Raw genomic sequence first — 25,771 nt, forward strand, 5'->3', positions numbered from 1 at the left:
AAGTTCTACACGAAGCAGCCCTGTGGGATTTCATCTGCGAGTCTTTTTACGTTCTAAGGTCTGCATTCTAACACGAATTCTAAAGATTCCTGTGAGTCTGTATGCATTTAAAAAAAAATATATCCTTGGGGGCGCCTGGGTGGCTCAGTCGGTTAAGCATCTGACTCTTGGTTTCGGCTCAGGTCATGCTCTCAGGGTCCTGGGATCGAGCCCTGAGTCAGGCTCCACGCTCAGTGGGGAGTCTGCTTGAGATTCTCTCCCTCTGCCCCCCACCACCCCCACTCATGCATGCGCACTCTCTCTCTAAAAGAAATAATCTTTAAAAAAAAATATATCCTGAATTCACCACCAAGTCCAAAACACTGCCTACTTACTCTTCAGAGTTGGCTATGTCATCATACATCATCACAATGATCTGTTCATCAGGAATCCCGTTTCGGTGAACAATCTGGTAGGCGTGGCATGCATCCGCCTGGGAGAAATGATTTTGTCAAGTGTTAGATTTTGCCCAGAAGGAGGCCAATTTTGGAGTTCTAAGGAGCAACACATTCTTTCTCATGGAAGACATGCTTTGAATCATTCCCTATGGGTCAGGTATTTAAATTATTTTAAAACACATACATTAATATTTTTTCAACTCAGATTTTTAAAAATTCCCCACCCCGCCCATTACCCAAACTCTCATTCGTCCGGCAGTTGGTGTGGATGTAGACCACACACAGACATGCACACACAAACACAGCACCACCACTTGGGTGACCAGGGCCTTAAAAGGTCCTGGATAATTTATTTCCCTTTTCCACACCATATAAAAGTCTCCTGAAAGCACTGAGTTGGGTCCCAAGAACAGAATGATGAACTGCAGATTCCAAGCTTACTTCTGTATCAAACAGGATTTTTCTGATTCAAGTAACTTCGGCTGCCAAAGCTGCTGTTGAGTGAACACTCGGAAGTTCAGCTCAGGAATTGAAAGGAGGAATGTACTAATGTACTCTTTAGTTTAAAAAAATAACAATCACCACAAGGGTGACAATATTAGGGATGAAAGATAAGCTTTGTTGATGTAACTCCTTGTCCATAAAAGGGTGAAGACATTCTTCGCTTCCTTTTTCATATGACACGCGGTGTACTCCAGGACATGGGAATCATTTGAGGAGAAAAGGAAAAATATCCCCCAACTTTCTGCTTCTGTTTAATGGTGTCTTTCAAGAACAAAGACATAGGGGCGCCTGGGTGGCTCAGTCGGTTAAGTGTCTGACTCTGGATTTTGGCTCAGGTCATGATCTCAGGGTCGTGAGATGTGGCTCCAATGCTCAGCGCAGAGTCTGCTTGAGATTCTCTCTCCCTCTCCCCCTGCCTCTCCCTCTGCTTGTGTGCTCTCTCTCTAAAATAAATAAGTAAATCTTAAAAAAAAAAAAAAAAGAACAAAGACATAAACAAACATGAAGAGAATAATGAGCCCAGCTATCTATCTAAGGAAGAGAGCTTTAGGAACTGGACCTTCTACACCCATTACATCCTACACATCACTGAGCACAGCAGTAAAGCACATCAAGCATTAAAGCCAGGCAACACACATGGACTTCACAGCCATAAGGGGTGATACTAGGCAGTTACTGAATGTTGGGTGGGTGAGTCCAGGGTCCGACACTCAGGAGCTGCTGGATGAGTGGATGACTGAATAAATAATAAAAACTCATGCATGTGTCAACTTTCTAGTACTTGTCAGACACTGGGCCGGGACTTTCTCCGCATTATCTCATCTGATTCTCACAGCAACCCCACAGGATCAAGGTAATGATCCCCACTTTATAGATAAGGAACCTGCAGCTTAGCGAGGTGAGGCGACCGGCCCGAATCACCCAGCTCGGAGTGACATATCTCCAGCACTGTGACTCCAGAACTTGACACGGCTTCACGCGGGGGCCACAGAGAAATCATGAAAGTCAGAGAAGCCCGGGGAGAGTGAGCAGCTGAAAATCTAAAGAAGTCATTTTAAAATAATCACTAAGTATTTCACATACACACAAATTGTTAGAAAGTTTAAATCTCCATTTCCGTGAAATAATGAGAACCCTCAACACCAACTGTGGTAGGAAAGGAAACAGCCCCCAAAGATGTCCACATCCTAATCCCCAGAGCCTGTGACTAGGTTACGCCACGTGACAAAGGGGAATTAAGCCAGTGGATGGATTTAAGATGGCTCATCGGCTGTCCCTAAAATAGGGAGGTTATACTGGATTATTCTCCTGGATATTCTCCTGGATTATGACGGATGGGCCCCACGTGATCACAGGGGTCCTTGCATGTGGCAGAAGGAGGAGTTGGCGTCACAGGGATTCGATGTAAGAAAAGACTCAACTGTCTGCTGGCTTTGAACACGGAGGAAGGGGCCATGGGCCAAAGAATGAGGACAGCCTCTGAAAGTCGGAAAAGGTAAGAACACGGCACCTCCTCTACCCCAGAAAGAAACACAGCCTTTCTGACACCTGCTTTAATATGTAAGACCCATTTCAGGTTTCTCACCTCCAGAGCTGTAACATAATAAATGTGTTAAGCCAAGAAGCTTGCGGTGATTTGTTACAGCAACAATAGGAATCTAATCCAATGACGGAAGTTTACTAGGATTGGCACTACACTCGGGAAAACAGCTTCCCACTATCCAATCAAGTTGAAGCTCATCCCCGCCGACCCAGTGATTCCACTCCTAGCGGAACCGTAGAGAAACTCTATTCATGTGCAGTAGCGGATTACTCACAGCAAAAAACAAAACAAAACAAAAACAAACAAAAAACAACAAGAAATAACCCAAAGGACCATCAATAGCTGGAAAATTAAACTCATGTGCTCATATAATGGGATACCATAAAGCTCACAGAAGTGGATGGAGGAATGAATGAAATACAATCCATGTTTCAAAACAGATGAATCTTAGGAACATAATGAGAAAAAGAGTAAGTCGCAGAAAAATACGTTCAATATGATTACAGTTATATAAAGGCCAAAACAGGCTAAAGTAAACATTATGTTGTTTACAGTTAAACACTCATATGGTGAAACCATAAAGCAAAGCAATGATTGACAGAAAATTCAGGCACTCACCCTCTGGAGGGAAGGGAGGGGGACTGGATCAGATAGGGGATAAGATCTTAGTCATTCATGTTCTTTTTCTGTTTTTTAGTCTGACACAGGAATTCATTTTATTATGAAATTGCACACACGTTATATACACAGTTCTTTGCTTTGTTTTTCATTAAAAAAAAAAAATCAAACCAATATGTCAGACTTCACCTACCCTTATGACGAAAGCGGAAGTGAGCAGGCACACCCACCCACTCCCCATGGTAACAAGTCACCCTGTTACTGATTTGGCAGAAGCCACGTTCATTTTGGGCGCCTGGGTGGCTCAGTTGGTTGGGCGACTGCCTTCGGCTCAGGTCATGATCCTGGAGTCTCTGGATCGAGTCCCGCATCGGGCTCCCGGCTCAGCGGGGAGCCTGCTTCTCCCTCTGACCCTCCCCCCTCTCATGTGCTCTGTCTCTCTCATTCTCTCTGTCTCAAATAAATAAATAAAATCTTAAAAAAAAAAAAAAAAAAAGAAGCCACGTTCATTTTAAAAAAATAAAAACACTTAGGAATGTATCTAATAAAAGTGTAAGACTTGTACACTGAAAATTCGAAAATGTTGCAGAGGTAAATTAAAGAAGATTCAAATGAATGAGAGACACCTCATATTCGTGGATCAGAAGACTTAATACTATTAAAATTAAAAAAATATGTATCAGCAGGCTTTTTTGCAGAAGTGGACGAGATGATCCTAAACATACAGGAAACTGCAAAAATCCCAGAATAGCCAAAAGCAGTTTGAAAAAGTTGAAGGACTTTCACTTCCTTTCATATATTGAATGCATTATATACTGTATTCCTAAAATAAAGTAAGCTAGAGAAAAGAAAACATTATTAAGAAAATTATAAGGAAAATATATTTACAGTGTTGTACTCTATTTACTGAAAAAGATCTGCATATAAATGGACCTGCACAATTCAAACCCATGTTGTTCAAGGGTCACCTGTACATTGGGGAAAGAACAATCTTTTCAACAAATGGTGCTGGGACCATTTGGAAATCCACATAAAAAGATGAACTTGGGTCTTCATTTCACACCATTTACAAAAATTAAACCAAAATGCATCACAGACTTAAATGTAAGGGCTAATACAATAAGACTCTGGAAGGTAACTGAGAAAATCTTCAGGACCTTGAGTTATAACTGCCAAAGATGTTGAAGATATGACACCAAAAGCATGGTTTATAAAAGAAAAATATTAATACACTGGACATCAGCAAAATTAAAAACCTGAATGCTTCAAAAGACACCATTAAGAAAATGAAAAGACAAGTAACAGAGTAAGAGAAAACATCTGCAAAGCATGTACTGAGAGAATCTGTATCTAGAATGTGCAGAGAACTATTGTACCCCAGTATGTCGATCAACCCAATCAAAAAGATTTTGAACAACATTTCACCTAAGGTACACAAATGGCTAAAAAGCGCATATGATGCTCAATACCATTAATTATTAGGGAGATGTCAATTAAAACCATTAGACACCAATTCACAGCTAGACAGACAATAACAAGTGTTGGCAAGGACGTGAGAACCAGGAACCTCCTCCACTCACTGCTTGTGGGAATGTAAAATGGTGCAGCCATTTTGGGAAGCAATTTAACAGCTTCTTAAAAGTCTAAACATAAAGTTACCATGAGACCCAGCAATTCTATTCTTTCTGCCCAAGAGAAACAACATTTATCCGAACGAAGATTTACAGAAAAATGTTCTTAGCAACATTATTCATAATAGGCAAAAAATGTAAACAACCCAAATGTCCGTCAATTGGTAAATGGACAGATGAAATGTGGTCCATACATACTATTTAATATTCCTTGCCAATAAAAAGGAACAAAGTACTGACACACTACAACACCGATAAACTTCAAAAACATTGTATTAACAGAAACAGAAGACTACATGCCAAATGGCTCCATTTATGTGAAATGTTCAGAAATGGCAAATTAGAGATGGAAGGTATATTTTTAGTGGTTGCCTGGCGCTGGGGGTGGGGGGCTGCAAAGGGGCTGGAAGGATCTAACTGGGTAGATGGAAGTGTTCTAAAACTGATTTATGGCACTCTTTGCACAACTTGGTAAATTTACTAAGAAATCATTGAGTTGTATACTTGAAATGGGTGAATTACATAAGCCATGTAAAATATGCTTCGGTAAGGCTATATATTTTAGAAAGAGCAGGTTCAGCGCGTCCTGTGTTGGCGCTCTCCTCCACTATCTGGACTCCTCACCACCTTGACAGGCACATGCTTTTATCTCCATGTTGAAAATGGGGACAAACTCGGGAAGGGCTCAGAGATTCCAACACGGGTCTCCTGACCCCGACCACGCCTTGTGCCCTCTTCCACAAGCAGCACTCTCAAAGTCAGGTCATGGTTCTCCCCTGGGTCCGTGGAGGTACTTGAGGTAGCCTCTAACTCTGTGACCTCAAAGGGGTTCTTTGTTAGACTCAATTCTATTCACTGGCACTCAAAACAAGTAAGAGTAGGGTTAAACCAAGTCCAATACTTCAGAAACAGTGTTAAAGGCCCCCTGAATTACTTCCCTTGAACACATCTGGCCGATACGTATTTCCTCGTTACAAGGGAAAAGCCGAGAGGCAGCATGGGAAGAGGGTGTTGAGCAAGACTACAAAGAAGGCAAAGCCCTCTGGACGACGGAACAGACGCTGCTGTGAGTCAGCTTGTTTCACAGCCGGGGCTAGGCGCTCGGACGGGCGTGCGGAAGCATCCCGTGATCCCCTGATGTCAGCCACTGTCCGGCCCTGTCTTCTCCTGCTGCCTTCACCTCAGGCCCACCGTCAGCTAAATGAGGACAACCGCCTGGGACCCAAGCTTAAATTCAATCGCCACACTCCGGTCATGGTCACCGTAAAGGGGCCCACTTTCCAGCCAGGTAAGGATCTGAGAAGGGGGCCTCACGGTCTGCTCACAGACAGATACACACGTATTATCATTTCCTGGTGCGTGCTGAGCACTGTGAGGCGAGGCAGGGGTTCTCTGTAGCGCTGCCTCCCTGAGCCCACCACCAACTCAAATGTTCCACGGGAGAATCAAAGGTTTAAAGTGAGATGGGGCGGGGGAGAGAGACACAGAAAGCAGTGGTTGCATGGGGCTGGGAGGGGAGCAGGGACTGACTGCAAACAGGCACTAGGGAACTTTCTAGAATGATGGAGGTATCCTAAAACTGGACTGTGGCAATGCTTGCAGAACAGCATAAATTTACTCAAACTCACAGAGTCTGACAGAGTTATCACAGGTGAACTGCAGGACATGTGAATGTATGCCTCCATAAAGCTGTTTTTAAAAAGTGCTGACTGCACACACTTTTTAAAAATCTATAAAATGAAAGGTGGTCTTCCAGAAATGTGATGAGTCTGCCACTTGGCTCTCCATCACATCTGTTCCTCCCAATTCTAACAAGTGTGGGTTCTAGGCTTCTCCCTCTCCACCTCAACTGAAACCCACTTATCTGCCTCCGGGCCCCCAGGACGGTGTTCTTAAAGCTTCCAGAATGAGGTGGCGGCCCCCTCTCTCCAGACCGGGCGGGGAGGGGGGGCATCAGCATCCTGCAGCTCCCCCCTCGCCAACACACGGCAAACAACCTTCTCCTTGGGAACCCTACTGCTAGCCACCGCCTCAAACCCTCCCAACCCCCAGCCTCCCGGTGACCCCTGGCTCACATGTGCCACTCCTCCCCATTCCTGTCACCCCCAAAGACCCCGTGTGACAGTGAACTTCACCAGCCATCCACTTCAGCAGCCGCCCCTGCTGCTCCACCTTAGCTCTTCCTTCTCCACATGCTCAGACCTCTGTCCTGAAAGTAACCCTCCTCCAACCCCAGTTCCTCCTCTGGCAGCCTGGGGACAAGCCTGTCCCCAGATGCTGCTTGCACTTTGGGACCTCTCCCTCTCTCCTCTGCCCTGGCCACTGCAGGAAGCTGCCCTCCCAAGGCCTTGCCCCGCACCACCTCCCCCCCACCCCAGGACACTGGATGCAAAGTGTCCACCAGCCGAGCCTCAGACCAACCCCCTCGCGGTCATCCATTAATCCCAGCCAAAGATGGAAAACAGAGAAACCCAATCTGATCAAGACAAAACATGATTTAAACTATCCTAGGGCACCTGGGTGGCTCAGCAAATTAAGCGTCTGACTCTTGCTTTCCACTCAGGTCATGATCTCAGGGTCCTGGGATCAAGCCCCGTGGCAGGCTCCATGCTCAGCTGGGAGTCAGCTTGAGATTCTCTCTCCTCGCCCTCTGCCCCTTCCCCTACTCATGCACGCGGGCAGGCACACGTGCACGCTCACTCTCTGTCTCAAATAAATAAATCTTAAAAATAAATAAACAAATAACCATCATCGAGCATAGAACAAAGCACTCAGCAGCGATTTAAATCGTGCCTGGTGGGGACATCTGGGTGGCTCAGTCGGTTAAACGCCTGCCTTCAGCTCGGGCCGTGATCCCAGGGTCCTGGGATCGAGTCGTGCATCAGGCTCCCTGCTCAGCAGGGAGCCTGCTTCTCCCTCTGCCTGCCGCTCCCCGTTTGTGCCGTCTCTCTCTCTCTCACAAATAAACAGAATGTTAAAACAACAACAAACAACAAATTGAAAAGCCCAAACATTAAAAAAAAATAAAAATAAATTAAAAATAAATTAATTGTGCCCGGTGTACCTGTCCTCCCTAAACAAAAGAAATTTGTGATAATGAGTGATGTTAATCCCAGGAAAAGGTAAACCTCCATAAAAACCTAAGTTAAGGTTCTACGAGGAAAGTTCTTTCCAATGCTCTTTTAATGATTAGCCTCCAAAGTCAAGAAAGGAAAGGCTGGCAGCAGCTGAGAACAGAAGCAGTCAGCAGTGCCACGGGCCGAGGCCAGCGATGACTCAGCACACGCAGTTCCTCCGTGCGGAGGCTGGGATGAGTATTTCACTCTTATTCCGGGATGAGTATTTCACTCTAGGGCCACTTCTTTTGCCTTACTTCCCTTCAATCGATTTTGATATTATTCCACCCAGGGAAACTAGCAGCACTTCAAAAAAAAAAAAAAAAGGTTTTCTGGGAGCAAAGGGCAACTGAAGTCCTATACTTAATAATGTTTAATCATAAATAATATTTTTTTAAAGTCGGTTGTGTACAAACCAATGCAGCTGCTGACTCAGCCTGTTCACTCTCGGTGACCTGTATTTAATACCTTATCTTCTGAACTCGTGGTTAGAGAGGGAGGAGAAAATCGAGAGATGATCAGCTATGTACTCAGCTTGCTCCTCTGTAAACGGGTCAGGTCTGTGGGTAAGTATTACACAGTAAAGGGACCGTTTTGCCACGACAACAACTTTTCAATTAAGCCAAATTTCTTGTTTGGCTAACGTACAAGACCATTCATGAAATAGGCCATTCAACAATCATCACATTTTAGAGCTGGTAGCGAGTTCTTCTAAACCAACCCCCTACTTAACAGGTATGGAAACCACCAGCCAGGAGGGAAACACGCAAGGCGGTGCTGTCACGCCGCCAGGCGCGCGGACTCCAGGCCGGCGCTGTCCCATACGGCAGCCTCCGGCCACACGTGGCAACTGCACACTCCAAGTGTGGCCAGTCCAAACTGAATGCATCGTGAATGCAAATGCATACCCGATCTTGATTTGGTTTTTTTTTAAAGATTTTATTTATTTATTTGACAGAAAGAGAGCACAAGCAGGGGGAGTGCCAGGGAGAGGGAGAAGCAGGCTCCCCGCTGAGCAGGGAACCCGATGCGGGACTCGATCCCAGGACCCCCAGAGGACCCCGGGATCATGACCTGAGCCGAAGGCAGTCGCTTAACCAACTGAGCCACCCAGGCACCCCCGATCTTGATGATTTAGTGAAAACAAAAACAAAGTATCTCATCATTAACTCTATTGATTACAGTGAAATGATGATAGCTTGCCTATACTGGGATAAATAAGATACAGCAAAGTTAATTTCATCTGATACTTTTTACTTAAAAAAAAAATGTGGCTAGGGGGCACCTGGGCAGCTCAGTGGGTTAAGGGTAAGACTCTTGATTTCGGATCAGGTCATGATCTCAGGGTCGTGGGATTGAGCCCTGCATTGGGCTCCATACTTAGTAGGGAGTCTGCTTGGGATTCTCTCCCTCCCTTTCCCTCTGCCCCTCCCCACTGTGCACTCTCTCTCTCTCTCTCTCTAAATAATAAATAAATCCTTAAAAAAAAGAAACAAAGATGCCTCATGTGATGCTTGTACCAGAGCCCTGGGCCTCAGTCCTGTCTGCACGCAGCTTGCGGTGTGGCCAGGGCCAGTCTCCTCCTGTATTTACGGCTCAGTTTCCTTACCTGTAAAATGAGGGCGCTAGACCAGTGGGTCTCAACTGCGGACATCTGGCAAAGGCTGGAGACATTTTTGGTTGTTATAGTGGACAGGTGATGCTCCAGATATCTACTGCGTGGAGGTCAGGGATGCTGCCAAACATCTTACTATGCACAGGGCGGCCCCCATAACAAAGAATTACCTGGGCCCAAATGTCGATAGCGCCAAGGCTGAGAAACCCTGTGTGAGACCGAGGTGACTCCACAGGGCCATTCTGAGGAACTGCCAAACTGTTTTTCAAAATGGCTGTACCATTTCATGATCTCCGCATTTCTCCACATCCCTGCCCCACACATACTTTTGCCAGCCTTCAGGAGTGTGAATGGCTTTTTACAAAGTCTGTTCTACAGACAATGCCCTGGATTGTTTACAGAACACCAGGGTCATAAAGAAAAACATTAGCCATTGTCTTACCTGGTGCCTGTAATTGTACCAGCCGTTTGAACCTGCGACAATCACCACCCAGTGCTTGCCCCCATCCTCGGGATCATCCACAGGAACAGCACCGATCCCCAGGACCACGCTGAGCAACACGGCTACTTGCCAAATCATTCTGTGCCTCAGAGTTCAGTGGCAGAAATCTGGGAAGAAAAAAGCAGAGTTAAGCAAAAAAAGGAATGACAAAAACAGAAGAATACTGTTGGCCCCTAAGATTATACCACAGCCCATGGGTCAAAAAGATAAGACCATTTAGTTATCAGATGGAACAGCCTAAGGATAAAAATGATGACAGAGCAGAATTTTATCTTTGGCTCTGCAGCCCCTTTCCCTAGGGGGAGAAGAATCTACCCAGCTCTCTCTCACTACAGGCTGAAGTTAAGGGTATAAACCAAAGAATACTGGGAACACTCTTTGGGCAACCTTAAAAGGTTTTAACAAGTTTTTGTCACAACTTGGAATACAGCAGATAAAACTCACCAACAAAATTCACCGTATTGGAAAAATGTCTACCACACTGTATGAAATGTTTGCAAGAAAAGAATATACACGTAATGTGTGCATACAAAATGTGGAAGGCAGACATAAAAATTTAACAGTAGTTATTGGTTGGTGGTAGGTGGAATTCAGGATGATTTTCTTCCTATTTCTTTTTACCACCATTAACAGATATTACTTATGCAAGAAAGTGTATAAAAATTCAATGTGTGTCCAATATAAATACTGAGGGGCGATTCCTAGGTTGTAAGCGAGTTATCTGGATAAGCTCTAGGCAAACAGTGGCAGCCCAAGTTAATGTCTTTGTACGTCTGTAACCCATTTACACGTAGTTAACACGGCAGGCAGAGCACAAGTTTTATTCCTTGTTTTACAGGAACGGGAGGTTAAAGCAGGAGAAGCTAACTTGTCCGATATCCACAGTTAGCCATCTCTGGCCAGAGACCAAAACCCATGTCTTCTGAATTCCCAGCTCGGTCTTTCTGCTGCATGGTCCTACACTGAGACTTCACTCCTAATGAAGCACATGCCCAACTGCATACTCCGCTGCCCAAACGTCCCAAGTTTTAAAGCACAAAGGCAGTACTCAGGCCGCGTCCTGGCCTCCTTGCATCGCTCACATCAGACCCTGCCCCGCATCCTGAATACGTTATTCTAAAAAAACAGCCTTCCTGTGACAGATGCTAGGCCTGTCACATTAAGAGGAAAAACAGTCTCTGCGATGTAGGGACTCAGCAGGACAAAGTCCACGAGGCTGACCTCAGACTCTTCTGTCATTCGTCAAACGGTGCTCACTCACTCACTGGCTTATCCATTCACACAGCCAGCCAGAGGCTCCTGCCGGAAAACACGCTGGATGCTCTGAACGCAGCAGGGACAGGACGAAGCCTCTGTCCTCGGGGGGCACGCAGCCAGCTAAGGGATGAGCCTCCTGTTAGCTTAAGAAACCATCCTTAGCATCCTGGGCCTAACACTGTGCTCAAACTCAAAACGGACTGAGCAGTGGGTTTCCCCCCAAAGGTGAGGGAACAGGAAGCCCTGAATCTGATAAAAGTTTAAAAACCTAAAAGCGCCTTAGGCCAGTGCTTCTCCAAACCGACCGTGACCTCCATCCTCTGGGGATGCAATTCTGCTCCAGTAGGCCTGGGCTGGGCCTGAGACTCTGCATTTCCAACAGGCTACAGCTGATGCCCAGCACTCAACTTTGATGTAGCAGGCTCTCCATTAACCTTGGCGGGCTCTTGTTCACCTCTGGTCCAAAGCCCCACGAGCCAACACTACTCCTTACCCGCCTCCGATACCCACTTTAGGAACGCAACTCTTTTTTTTTTTTAATTTTTATTTTAAGTAGGCTCCACGCCCAATGTGGGGCTTGAACTCACCACCCTGAGATCAAGAGTCACATGCTCCACTGACTGAGCCAGCCAGGTGCCCCATCCAGGAACTCGTTTCTTACTGTATAATGTATATCCACATTTCTTTGGCGTCACTGCAAGACTGCCCATGGATGAACGGGTAACTACAATAAGGTACCCTAGGTTTGTTCTTAAGCTTATTCTGAAATGGCCATGCTTTTTGTTTGTTGTGTTTTGTTTTTTAGTAGAGGACAGGACAGATGAGGTCAGGGAACAGACGAAGGCAGTGGACCGCCCAGGCCACCCCGGTGCCAGAACCAGCTGGCCTTAATTAACGTGTTAACGTGCACCTGAGGACGCTCTCCCAAGTCCTCTCGATGTGACCGGGGCTCACCGTGGGGCTGGGAGGTAACAGCACGGGCGACAGTGACTACACAGGTGACCCCACCAGCAGCTCTTTGATTCTGAGCTCACCCGGCGGCCTCCTGACTGCACTTGAACCTCCCTGGGAAGCCTTTCCCTGGGGCAGCAGTTGGCACACTTTTTCTCTAAAGGGCTGGACGGTAAATATTTTACCCTGCAGATCACACCATCTCCCGAACGACTGTTCTGCTCTGCCGCCGTACTGTGAAAGCAGCCAGAGACCACAGGTAAACCAGTGGGTGGGGCCAGGACAGGCGGTCTCTTTGGCCCGCCCTAGGGCGTGAGAATATGCCCTCAGCCCACGTGACCAGTACAGCCTGGCTGGTTCTTACCTTCCATCAGCAGTCATTTTACGGGCTCCCTGGTTTACATACCAGTCTCTGAGTTTGGTTCATGTGACTGAATCATGAAGAGGCTCATTCCTGGGGAGGCCCTGCCATGTGACTTTCCCCCTTCCTACTTAGGGACAAAAAGAATACATAAAACACCAGAATCACAAAGCTGGCCTGACCGTGAACCACGGAAAGGACACCACCAGCCTAACTGCCTAAATTGGCAAACACCACAGCAGGTACTGAAAAAGCACCACCAGGTTATTTTTACAAATTCAAATTCATCTGTCATTCTTCTACTAATATGCTAGCATGCTACCCCTCAGTGAGGAAAAGTGCCTATTAAAACACAAATGATACTTTCACAGTTAACGTCTGGCAATGGTTCCTGTCTATCACCTTTTTTTTTCTTACAAATATAGAGTACGGTTCCTTGAACAGAATGGCAAGTAAAAAGCCTCACAGTATGACACTGATTGGAAAATGTCACTTAAAAAACACATATGTTAAGGGGTGCCTGGGGGGCTCAGTTAAGCATCCAACTCCTGATCTCAGTTCAGGTCTTGATCTCGTGAGTTCGAGCCCCGTGTTGGGCTCCACGCTGGGTGTGAAGCCCACTCAAAATAAATGAAATTTAAAAAACATATGTTAATACCATTTGGGGAAACATATTGGGGCCTGGGGTGAAGATGAGATGTGAAAGTAATACAATCTTTCCACCACCCTCAGCAAGAACATGTCTTGGGCGCCTGGGTGGCTCAGTTGGTTAAGCGACTGCCTTCGGCTCAGGTCATGATCCTGGAGTCCCTGGATCGAGTCCCGCATCGGGCTCCCTGCTCGGCAGGGAGTCTGCTTCTCCCTCTGACCCTCCCCCCTCTCATGTGCTCTCTCTCATTCTCTCTCTCTCTCAAATAAATAAATAAAATCTTTAAAAAAAAAAAAAAGAAAGTAATACAATCTTTCCACCACCCTCAGCAAGAACATGTCTCAAAGCAAGCAGCCTCACCCAGCCATTTCCTGATCAGCAATATTCTTGGCAAAGTCCAAACCTCAAAACAAAATCACAATCTTGCAACGTAACATACCTATGACTCTTGTTCCATCAAAGAGAAAAGTTCAGGAAGACAAAGTAAGTGATTCCTGCTGAGCTAGCTCTTCGGGATGGCTATTTCTGCAGTCTCCCCACCCATCCATCCAACATCCAACAAACACAGCCTGAGCACCCACTAGGTGCTCACAGGCACCCAACAGGGAACCAAATGACAGAACCCTTCACTGAGCTGACATTCCAGCGGGAAGAGACACACAATTTAAATCCATACATTGTCAGAGGGGATGAGTGTTAAGGAAAAATATAAGGCAGGAGGAGGAGTCCAGTAGGAGTGGGAGGCATCATTTTTCAAAATGGAAAGACTTGAAGGAGGCGAGGAAGCCCACCCATCTCTAACAGCAAAATGCTGGAAGCAATATACATGGTCATCGACAGAGGGCTGTCTAGCTAAATCAGTTATGGTACACCCTTATGATGGGACACTGTGGAGCCTTTAAGAAGAGCAAGGTGGATCTCGATGTGCCGAGAGTGGAAAGATCTCCAAGGGGACTGTAAAGGATGTATGCCGAGTCTGCTAACCATTTGTGGGGAGAAAATGACAGACAGGTGTGACCCTAACCAGGGGAGAAAAGGTGTCCCCCACAGCAACGCGTGTTGATATGCTGCACGGGTTTCTGCAATAAGCCATGCAATGTACGCTTCACACAATCCTCACAGAAGCCAGTGAGCCAGCCTCATCGCTCTGTTCACGGAGCTGAGAAGAGAGAGTCTGGGCAGAGAGAAATGTGCTGGTAACTGCTGGGGCTGACACACAGAAATGCTCCAGAGACTGCTTTTTCTACTACACCCCCTCGCTTGTCACAAAAAAGAGTTGTTCATGTGAAGGTCTGCGAGACCAGGTAACCAAAAGTGGGCACACAACACGCCCCACTCAGGGCCCAAACCCTTCCTCCAGCAGGTCACCCCCCACCCCCCAACCAGGCTCTTTGCCACCCTACTATTTTAAGGCACTTGTGGGCAATGTGTATAAAGAGCTCTCCTCTTAGAAGAGCCCTTCAAAGGAAAACCTGAACCACACAAGTCAAGATCAATGGCCAACCCTTTACGAATGAATTTTGCCAGCCTCCAATGACAAGTCCTCTGCTGTTCCCATTGGTCCTGCATCCCTCTCAGGCTACAGGGCTACACAAGGTCAGTAATTCCATTAAAGGACTCCACTTGACTTAAAGAAGTATGCTAGCAAGTGAGGTTCAATTCATTTGAGAGGTTTGGGACAGAATGCCCATTCTAGATAAACTGTCACCAGCAATACAAGTAATGAGGCCCCAATCACAGGACTATCAAAGTCAAGTTCAAACCAAGGTCTGACACCAAAGCCTATACCTTCACTACCATCAGGTGTGAACTCTCACTGCCAGTCCTGATTTGCTACCGGCGCTGGGTTGGGAACAGGGATCCATCAAAGCCGAGCAAAGCAGCTAGCTAGACAATGACATCTGAAGGGAGCCTTCCAAACCTGAAGGTCTTTGATCCTGCTCTTTACTCTCCAGGGGCTTACAATAAGATCAACGTAAGTGGACCCTGACTGACCACATGCAAGAGAGACAAGGAGAGATGATAAGGACCCCTCCTTGACCGAACTGAGTCAAGCTCCTCTGAGCCCCCATCTCAAGTAGGTCTTGGCCTGCTAAGTTCAGTTTACCAAGAATCCCATGAGAATGGCCCACCTTTGATATCTAATCAAGGTCCCTTGTAATTTTCCATCCACTGACCCTCTCAGCCTGCCCATAAATCCCAACTATCCTTGCTGTATTCGGAGTTGAACTCAGATCTACACTGAAGTATCTGTCCCTAATATAATGGCTGGAATAAAACCTGTCCTGCTGTTTTTAACAAGGGTCTAGTGCAACTTCTCTAACACAGGACACACAGCTAAGTCAGGGGAGACCCTTCCCTCTCCGGGCCTTAATTGTCTGTGCAATGGGATGGTAGAACTGAATTATTAAGGGCAGATTCAGTTCTCAAACCTTTTAACTTCCTGTTTTACGAGTGAGATTAAAACAAAATCCAGGGGCGCCTGGGTGGCTCAGTCAGTTAAGCCTTTGCCTTCGGCTCAAGTCATGATCCCAGGGTCCTGGGATCGAGTCCCGCATCCAGTTCCCTGCTCAGCAGGGAATCTGCTTCTCTCTCTACCCCCCGCCCATGCACACTCTCTTTCTCACAAAAATAAATTTTAATAAAAAATTTAAAAAAAAAAGGAACAACAAAATAAATAAAACAAAATCCAACTAGCTCTTATCTCAAATGAAAACTATTTTATTAAAGTTAATCAATATTTTTCCTACAGGGAAAATTTCTGATTCAGTGGCAAACTGGATTCTAGATTATAGCATGTCCTTTAAGGTTACCTAATTCTGACTCCATGCAATTTTTTTCTTTACATCTCTGTAAACTGGGTAACAGCAATGCAAACAATTCTTATCTAAAGATATACAAATGAATTCTGTGAAGCGGAGGCTGGGTTGATTTCCGGCTATAGAAAGAAGCCAGTTTTGCCTGCCATTTGCCCGTTCATTTCATTATTTCTGACCCTGGAGTCTCCTTTGATCTGGCTGCAACCATCACACTACATTTCCTCATTATAAGTTAAATGTAATCTTTAGTACTTGCTCACTTTTATACCTGTATCGAGCGATGACTTTACCTTTTTTAAAAATTACCTTTTGGGCGCCTGGGTGGCTCAGTCAGTTAAGCACTGACTCTTAGTTTCGACTCAAGTCATGATCTCATGGGTCATGGGATTAAGCCCCCGGGTTGGGCTCCACACTCAGTGGGGAGTCTGCTTGAAGAGTCTCTCCTCTGCCCCTCCCCCTCACTCTTTCTCAAATAAATAAATAAATCTTTTTACAATTATCTTTTAACATTACAAAAAGTTTAAGTAACTAAATCATATTTCCAAATAGACACAATCGATAAACACTTTTAAAATCTCCTAATGGTTAGAAGAATTTTGGAATCTAGCAAAGTAAAATTTGCCCAGCGGTGAACAGTTTTTCCACATTTTTATTTTCACAGTTAGCTGACACTTGAATCCCTTTTACCACCATTACTATTTTTGAAACCTGGTTTCAATGTAGTTTGTAATATTTTCCCACAATGACTGAATGACTTTTCTAGCTAGATGTGAATTCTTAAGCTAAATTTTGTTATAAGTTATATTCAAGAAATTGAAAGGTAATCATTAAATTATAGAAATGTACTAAGTACAATGTAAAACACCTGTTACCTATCATCGAGCCCATGAACTGTTAATATTTTGCAAATCTGAGAACTCTCTCCCCATAAAACAAATACAGTATTAGATGAAATTCCTTCCCATGCCCCGTCCCATTCTCCCCACCACCAGAAAATAACCATGATCGTAAGTTAACATTTCTTTCTTTTTTTTTTTTTTTTTTTGGTGCAAAAAGGTGATTTTATTAAAGCATGGGGACAGCACCCATGGGCAGAAAGAGCTGCATAAGTTAGCATTTCTTTTCATTCACTTTATTATACTTTTAAAACATATATGTCCACCTTATAAACATTTCCTTCTAAGGGACATTTAGGCGGTTTCAAAAATTTATGATTATAAATCACGTTGCAGTAAACATCCTAATACTCTTCTCCTTGCAAACAAATGTCTCTGTTTCTCTAGGCTACTTTCTAGAAGTGGAACCACTTGATCTTAAGATATACACACTCATTGTTTTAAAAGATTTTATTTGACATAGAGAGAGCACAGGCAGGGGGAGCGGCAGGCAGAGGGAAAGGGAGAAGCAGGCTCCCCGCTGAGCAGGGAGCCTGATGTGGGGCTCGATCCCAGGACCCTGGGATCATGACCTGAGCCAAAGGCAGAAGCTTAACTGACTGAGCCACCCAGGCGCCCCTATACATACCCATTTTGCTAGTAGCTATATAGTTCTATGATACACTTCTACCAGTAGTGAATCTTTTCCTCAAATACCTATCATCTCTTAATAGTATGGAACTTACAATTCATAACCTGATGGATATAAAGTGATCTAATTATGGGTTCAATTTGCATTTCCTGGATTACAAGAGAATTTGAGTCTTCTCATATGCTTAACCATTCAGATTTCAACACCTCAATACATGTGACAATTACCCCCATCATAATCTGGGATTTGAATTATGGTCTACAAAGCAACTTCTGCAGTTAAAAAAAAAAAGTGCTGGGCAGTTCCTCAAAAGATAGTCATAGGTTAGAAAAACAGTATTCACTTCAATATACTTTTACTGAACAATACTAGGTATGGTGTATATTATCTCCCTAACAGTTCAAAATTTTTTCTCCTCTCTTCTCCTTTCCCACCGCGTCTTTAAAATCCTTTAAAAGGCTCAGCAATTCTCCTGGGAATTACTGCAGGCGCTCCCTACTGGGACCTCTCTTCAATACTTTTCCACACTACAGAACTACCTAAGATACACATCTACTAGATCCAGCTTTCCGGGGGCACCTGGGTGGCTCAGTCGGTTAAGCGTCTGCCTTCCGCTCAGGTCCTAATCTCAGGGTCCTGGGACTGAGCCCCGAGTCGGGCTCCCTGCTCAGCGGGGAGACTGCTTCTCCCTCTGCACCCTCCACCCCTGCTCATGCTCTCTCTCTCTCAAATAAATAAATAAAAATATTTTTAAAAAAAATAAATTCAGCTTCCCAAGCTTTCAGGATAAAATCTAAATCTCCTGCAGCAGCACAGAAGGCCCTGCAAGATGTACCACTCTATTCTTACGAAAGAGAGCTCATGAAATTCACCACCCACATGAAATCCCTTGTTCCAACCAGGCTCCAAGACCGTGGTCCAAAATCGTGGCTCTTTCCATGCCTTCACCATGCTGTTTTCCAGGTGAAACATTCTTCTCCATCACACTAGCTCCTCCCATCCCTCAAACTCCATTCAGGCGCTTCTCTGCAAAGTTCTACCTCTTCCCACAAATAAGGATTAGATGCTTCCGACAGGGTTAGATGCTGCCCCTGCGCAAACCTGTAACTGGAATGATTCTCTATAGACTGCCTCTCCCCTTTACAAAAAACCCCAGCTCAATAAGTAAGGCTCAATGAACGTTTGCTAACGAATGGAACCTCTCCTACAGTAAAAAAGCTGAGCTCCTCCACTCTCTACGTACCACAGGGCAAGTCTCAAACTCTGGGCATTTATTTTCATCTATAAAACGAAGCCCATGATACAAAGTTCCTTCTTCCAGGCCCCAGATTCTACAATTCTTGGCATGGAATAACCCATGTACATATAACCTCCCCTCTAATAGTTAAGGGGCAGGGGGCCTAATCAAACTTTCACTTTCACGCTTGAAGTGAATCACCCTGTGAGTCCCACCAGCTCAAGCCTCTGAGAACTAGAGCATCCCTAACTTCTCAGAAGGGATGTTTTTACACGTTTGGGTATTTCTGCTGTTGTAGTTACCTGCTTTTCCCCTTGGCTACGGAGAACTGAGTGGAAATGGGTGCAATCCTACACATTACAAGCACCTAGAGCCTGAACTGCTCCTAGGTTGTGAAGGTCGGAACCAAGCGCCAGACCCTGCCCGGCACGCCTGGCGGTGGGACCTTGGCCAATACCCTCTCCCCGCGCCCGTTTCCCCCTGCGCTCGGAGGAAGCGCCTGGGCTTCCAGCCCGAGCTCGCGCCAATAGAAGAGAGCCCCCAGAAGCCCACGACCACCCCTCGGGAGGGCGGGCTGAGAGGTCGCAGCATTTCCCTTGGGATTCACCGTTTCCCGAAATGCTCTTTCGCAGGGTGAGAAGCGGATTACTCAGGGCCGCGGGAGCTGAAAATCCCGCCGGTGAGGCCCAGAGCCGGGGCACACAGGCAGCCCTGGCCCGGATCCCCGCCTGGGGCTCGCGGTTACCTGTGGCGGAAGACCGCGACGGCGGCGCGCGGCGGCAGGACCGTGGGAACTCGTCACGACGCGCAGCCTCAAACGCGCCTCCTCGTGATGTCCGCCCTGCAGTGATTGCGGAGCCTCCCCCGGCTCCAGGCTTTAATGGCCTAGGGCGCTGCGTTGATTGGTGAAACTTCGGGGCGGGCATCTGCAAAAGCCAATGGGAGAACGAGCAAGGCGGGGCCGGCGAGCCAGAGGGCCTACAAGTCCCAGCATGCAAGAGCCGGGGCTTCTGGGCCCACAGCCCGCGGACCCTGGGAGAAGCTGGAGCAATGAAATGCGGGTGAGGGGGCCCGGGGTACGTGGGGCTTGCCTGGAAACGCAGCAATTCCAGAAGTGTCCACCGAAGGATCAAAACCAGCGCGCGGGGCACTTTAACCCACTGGTTTCCGAACTTGTAGCACTTTGGAATCATCTAGGGAAACTTCAAAAATCCTGATGTCCCTGTGTCGCCCCAGACGTCGGTGAGTTCCTTGGTCTGCACGTGTTCTGGGTCTTGGAATCTTTAAGGATCCCCCGTGATCGAATGTGCAGGTCCATTTAATCCTCGAGACAACCTTATGAGAAATACGCACTCTTATTGTGGTCCCTGCTTTACAGTTAGGACGACTGAGGGGGGTTCAGCCGTGGAAAGTAAATTAATCTTCGGAAGACCGCATTAGCTCTGAAGTGGCGGGGCCAGAACCCACACCCAGGCAGTCGATCTAGTTCAGAATCTCGTCCTCTTCATCCCTATGCAATGCTATTTTTCAAATGTTTGGTATTATTATCTCACAGGGAAATGGGGAAACTTTATACGTATCTGTGCCGTGGGGTAGAGCACAGTAAATTGAACTGAGTGCAATTGATGTGAGAGAATTAAGTGCAGTCCTACCCAAGCACATCAAGTGTAAGATGTAAGGGCTGCATTCACAGGTTGTCTCACTTGATCTTCTTTTATAATCTTTCTTTTTTTTTTTTTTTTTTACAGTAAGTCAAGCGAGAGCATACTGCCCTGAGCCTGCTCCCTATTTTTGTAAATAACGTCTGTGAGAACACAGCCATGCCCACGGGTTTTGGTATTATCTCTCGCTGTTTTTACCAACAAGGCAGAGTTGAGTAGTTATACAAGAGACAAGATTTTGGCCCACAAAATCGAAAATATTTACTGTCTGACCATTTACAGGAAAAAGTTACCAACGCTGAGTTAAGTTCTTCTCCACACTCTTAGCTGGGAAGTGACCATAGTCTTATTCAGACCCACGTCTGTCCAAGTCCATAGCGAAGTCTCATGACCAGTACACTTTCAGTCTTCCTCAGTGGGGAGTGGTAGGAGTTCATTCAACCATTTATTCAAGAACACATTTAGTGGATGTCCCTTATGTGCCAAGTGCGGCTGATTATTGAGAGAAATTGGATTCTTTTTTTTTTTTTTAAGAGAGAGAAGAGAGAGCCAGCGTGCGGGGCGGGGGAGTGGGGAGGCAGTGTTAGAGGGGCAGAGGGCAAGGGAGAGAGAGAATCTCAAGCAGGCTCCATGCTCAGTGCAGAGCCCCAAATGGGGCTTAGTCTCACAACCCTGAGATCATGACCTGAGCTGAAATCAAGAGTCGGACACTTAACCGATAGAGCCACCCAGGTGCCCCGAGAGAAATGGGATTCTGTTCTTTCCCCTTGGGAATTCACTGTCTAATAAGAGAGGAACAGGGTGTCCCTAACCACTCCCTCAATTCACCCAGAATAAATGGTGGTCTTTGGTTGGGTTTTCACAGGTGAAATGGAACAGAAGTGGTGGCCTGATGCCAGGCATGTTTAGGCAGATGAGGTCCAGGGATAGCCCCCTCAGACTCCCCTCAGCAGCACGGTGAGCTGAGAGCTGAGAGTATGGGACAAGAGAAGGCAGCTGAAAATTGAGGACCGGTGGGTGGCTGGGAGTTGGCAGGGAGTTCCCGTGGTAATGGTCAGGAGAGCCTCAGAAGAGACTCAGGAGAGCCTCAGAAGAGACTCCTATGAAGTCCCAGACGCCTGCCCCTTCTCCTTAGTTCAGAAGAGACTGCACTTGTAGGCCAGCCACAAGGAGGAGGCTGAGATGAGAGGGGCTTGGAGGGAGAAGTGGGTGCACATGGTGGGCTCTGCCATCAAGCTACCTGGATTCCGATCCCAGCTCCAGCACGTACAAGCTGTGGGACCTGAGCAAGTTACTTAATTTCTCAGTGCCTGGGTTTCCTCAACTGTAAAATAGAACAGCACCTACTTCTCTCGGTAAATTGAATGAAACACACTGCTTAGCATCTAGTAAGTGCCCCATGAATAGTAGCTACCTGCAGGGCTAAGAGCATGATGAGAAAAGGAAGATAGGAATCTCTGACCTTGGGCACTGCTGTGCTCTGAGACTACACACGGAATGGAATGGCGGCATGGTGTGGGAAGGGCAGCACCAGTGGGAGGGCCAGGAGCCAAGGCACCAGAAAACATCCCAGGGCGGCAGGAGGGTGGCAGGCTCCCTGTAAACATATAGGCATGAGGACACCCCCCCCCCTCAAATGTCCCCAGTGAAATTCTCACCAGGAAAGTCACAGTGTGGGGCTCAGAGGTTAGTGAGGCTCAAGCCAGATACAAATCTGTGATACCACAAGACTGTGGCAGATAACCCAGCCACCAGAGATAAGAGCACTGAGGAGCCATTTCAGATTCCATCTTTTTCTATCTAATAGCGAGAGATTAAGTGAGAGGTTCAGATTATAAAGCAATAAGCGCTGGAGAGAGTAGGAAAAGAAATTGATTAAGTTTAGAGCAGGTTTCTGCACCTCAGGATGACTGACATTTGGAGGCCGGGTAGTTCTTTGTTGCGTGAGGGAGGTTGGGGGGCTGTCCTGCACCTCATAGGATGTCTAGTGGCATCAGCATCCCCGGGGGGCTACCCACCTGATGCCAGGAGCACCCTTCCCTCAAGTTGTGACAATCAAAAATGTCCCCAGACATTGCCAAAAGCCTTCTGGGGGAAGGAGGGGCAAAATCTGCATGCACAGCCCCCCCCCTTCCATGGTGAGAACCACTGGTTCTCAGGACTCAACATTCATTCATTCATTCATTCATTCTGTTTGATAATGATGGTCAAAGGCATGGACTCTCTCCAGACATCCTGGATTTCGACTCCATCTCTGACACTTCCTGGCTGTGGGGTCCTGGACACTCTCTTCACTTATCTGTGTTTCACAGGGTTGTTGTAAAGTTCAAACGAATTGATACATAATGAACGAACTCAGAACAGATTCTAGTCAGGTGTCCGCTATTTCTCGAGTGCATGAGAAGTGCTAGGCACTAACCCGAGCCCTGAGGATCCCTGCAGTCAACTGTTCCCACCACAGACACACTGACCTTTTGTATGAAAATATTTCAACTGAAATATGTAATATTCTTGATCTAAATAAAGGGGTAAACTGAGGCAAGCTAAAAAAGGAGGAGTTTATTTGGGAAGAGCAGAGGAATTGCAATTTGAGATAAGCAGACTGTTGCAAGCTACAGGCGAGCGCATTGAGGGTTTGGGGTAGGTTGTATTTGTGGGCAGGGAATGTAAAGAGAGGAACGTTCAGCCAGAAGTCAATTAGACTCAAACACACACGGAGACCAGCTTTGAAAATGAAGGGGTCCAGGACAGGCCCCCAGATTGTGCCACTTTGGCATGTGGATTGTCTTGAGCTGAAAGCACTGTGGGCCCAAGAGAAACTTTTATCCCTCCCTTAACAATGCAGAAGAATCTAAATTAAGGGTCTTTCCCCAAATAAGAGTTATTATTATTATTTTTTAAGATTTTATTTATTTATTTGAGAGAGAGAGAATGAGAGAGAGCACATGAGAGGGGGGAGGGTCAGAGGGAGAAGCAGACTCCCTGCCGAGCAGGGAGCCCGATGTGGGACTGGATCCAGGGACTCCAGGATCATGACCTGAGCTGAAGGCAGTCGCTTAACCAACTGAGCCACCCAGGCACCCCCAAATAAGAGTTATTAACAGAGATAAATTTCATCTGAGTGACCCAACTGCATGGTAGGGCAAACATCTAATAACCAAACATCGGCTCCTCTTCTCACCCTGTGAAGTGCATTCCTTTCTTATGAAGTCCCAGACCCCTGCCCCTTCTCCTTAGTTCAGGATGACATATACACCTCATTTTACCTGTCTTTGCAGTGCCCATGTCTGTGTGGATTCCCCGTACGTACATCATTAAATTTGATTTTCTCCTGTTAACCGGTCTCATGTCAATTTGATTCTTAGTCCAGCTAGAAAGATCTTTGAGGGGACCAGAATTCTTGCTCCCTGACATAGTAAAATACATATAACATAAAACTTGCCACTTAAACCGTTTTTACATATACAGTTTAGTAGGATTAATCATGTTCACATTATTGTGCAACGAATCTACTTCTAAAACTTTTCATCATCTTAAAAAAATCATTCCGTCCTTCCTCGAATAAACTCCTACCTGGCTAACATCAGCTGACTCCCACTTATTCCCATGACCTCACTTCCTGTCACAAGACTCACTCGCTCCAGCCCTCGTGGCCTTCTTGTCTTTGCCTATGCAAGTCCCTCTTCCTGGCACATCCTTCCTCTTCCAGTCACGCAGCTCCTGAGAGATGACATCCTGGCACGATATGGCAGGATAAAGATTGCTGTGGTCCTAAACTCAGGGGAGGGGAGGGGCACCATCTCTTCCTGGTTGTTTTTGAAGGATTTCCAAGCAATCAATAAGCATTTATTTATTAACAGGTAGGCACTATTCTTAGAATGGCCCCCCAAGAACCCTCACGCATGTATAATCTCCTCCTCCTGCAGGATGGGTGAAACCTTTGAATAGGATATATTAAAGTGGTAACAGCAGGCCCAAAATAGAGTATCAGATCTAACGAGAGGCATGTGAGCCTTCTCCAGAGGTCTGGTGAGGACTCAGTAAATGCCAGGCAATGATAGAGGAGGAAGAGGTTCTAAGGTAATCAGAAACAGGTCTAAAGTCAAGGAGTAGGGCACCTGGGTGGCTCAGTTGGTTAAGTGGCTGCCTTCGCCTCGGGGTCGTGATCCCAGAGTCCTAGCAGGGAGCCTGCTTCTCCCTCTCCCTCTGCCCACCCCCCTTGTGCTCTCTCTCTCTCATTCTCCCTCTCTCTCAAATAAATAAAATCTTTAAAAAATAATAAAGTCAAGGACCTCAGAATCCCAATTTTTAAATGTCTTTTTCCCCTTTAGCATTAAAGCTTTCATGTTTTCTTAACCCTCACTCAAGACCTGTTAGCAGACTATTATTTTATCACTTAGTTCTCAATAAAGGATTAATTAATTAATAACATCTATGCAGTAGGACTATTACTATTCCCATTTTACAGATGAAAAAAATGAAGGCTCAGAGAAATTAAACAGGCGGCCCAAAGTTCGGAAGGGAAATAAGCCCAGAGAGCAGGGCTCAAGAATCAAGCTGAGCTGGGACTTTTCTCCCCCAAGTTTACTGTCAAGGTTGTGTTTCATTACCTGGTGGGGTATGCTTTTCAGAAGGACCAAGGCAGAAATTCTGACTGGCCTTAATACAGTTGGTTCCTAAGTAGAAGACACTGTGGATTGTATAAATGAGCAGGGGTGTGTGTGTGTGTGTGTGTGTGTGTGTGTGTGTGTAATTATAAGGCTTATGGCAAAATCTGTGGTCCACCCAAAGGAAACCCACACTTTTTCAGATTCATTTCTGGCCACATTGTATGTCACCACCACTGTTCTCTCTTCTTTTACTTTTAATTCTCCTCCACCCCTAAAGTTACTCTTTTAATGTAAAAATGGGTGCCTGGGAAGAAAAGACTTGCTTTTGTAAAGTCAGGTTCCGGTGCAATGCTGTGTATCTCAGGCGCTTGCCATGAATGCGGAAAAAATATGTAAAGGCGTCTTGTTTGTGGCAGGCAACGCTGTGGACAATGAATTACATGACCCTTTTAAGATGGCCTTCCATCAGAATATCCTAGGAAGACAGGGACGTCCCTAGGAATTGTCATAGATTAGTTTCCTGGAAGCAAAGCCTGAGAGACGATTCTTGTGCTGATAAGCTGTAGAGGGCACACTCTGGGGACAAACCTGGAGGAGAGTGGAGGATGGGGACAGGCAAAGGAAGAGGCTCTGCAAAGATGTGGGTTCAGGAAGAAGCAGACCTCAGCCGGATCCCATCAAGAACCCTGAAGCACAACTGTACCATAGAGGTTTTTCTACCCAGAGGCAAGAG

At 46.1% G+C, this 25,771-nt stretch overlaps 2 protein-coding genes across 3 annotated transcripts in view; one reads left to right on the forward strand and one right to left on the reverse strand.

Moving 5' to 3' along the window:
* The window catches only part of LGMN (legumain), a 33,740-nt gene extending 14,115 nt beyond the window's left edge, over positions 1–19,625 (reverse strand). Inside the window, exons 1-3 of the mRNA XM_032405818.1 lie at positions 19,513–19,625; positions 9,907–10,073; positions 375–472 (exon numbers count right to left, since the gene is read on the reverse strand). Coding sequence (XP_032261709.1) covers positions 375–472; positions 9,907–10,044 — 236 coding nt within the window. The 5' untranslated portion in view covers positions 10,045–10,073; positions 19,513–19,625. The remainder of the gene's footprint in view (positions 1–374; positions 473–9,906; positions 10,074–19,512) is intronic.
* A 150-nt stretch (positions 19,626–19,775) lies between these two features.
* GOLGA5 (golgin A5) overlaps positions 19,776–25,771 on the forward strand; it is a 67,472-nt gene continuing 61,476 nt past the window's right edge. For both annotated transcript variants that reach the window (XM_032405820.1, XM_032405823.1), the window contains exon 1: positions 19,776–20,009. The gene's annotated coding sequence lies outside the window, so the exon portion shown is untranslated. The remainder of the gene's footprint in view (positions 20,010–25,771) is intronic.

Source organism: Phoca vitulina, unplaced genomic scaffold, assembly GCF_004348235.1.
Source record: "Phoca vitulina isolate PV1807 unplaced genomic scaffold, GSC_HSeal_1.0 scaffold7, whole genome shotgun sequence".
In the NCBI taxonomy this organism is placed as follows: domain Eukaryota; kingdom Metazoa; phylum Chordata; class Mammalia; order Carnivora; family Phocidae; genus Phoca; species Phoca vitulina.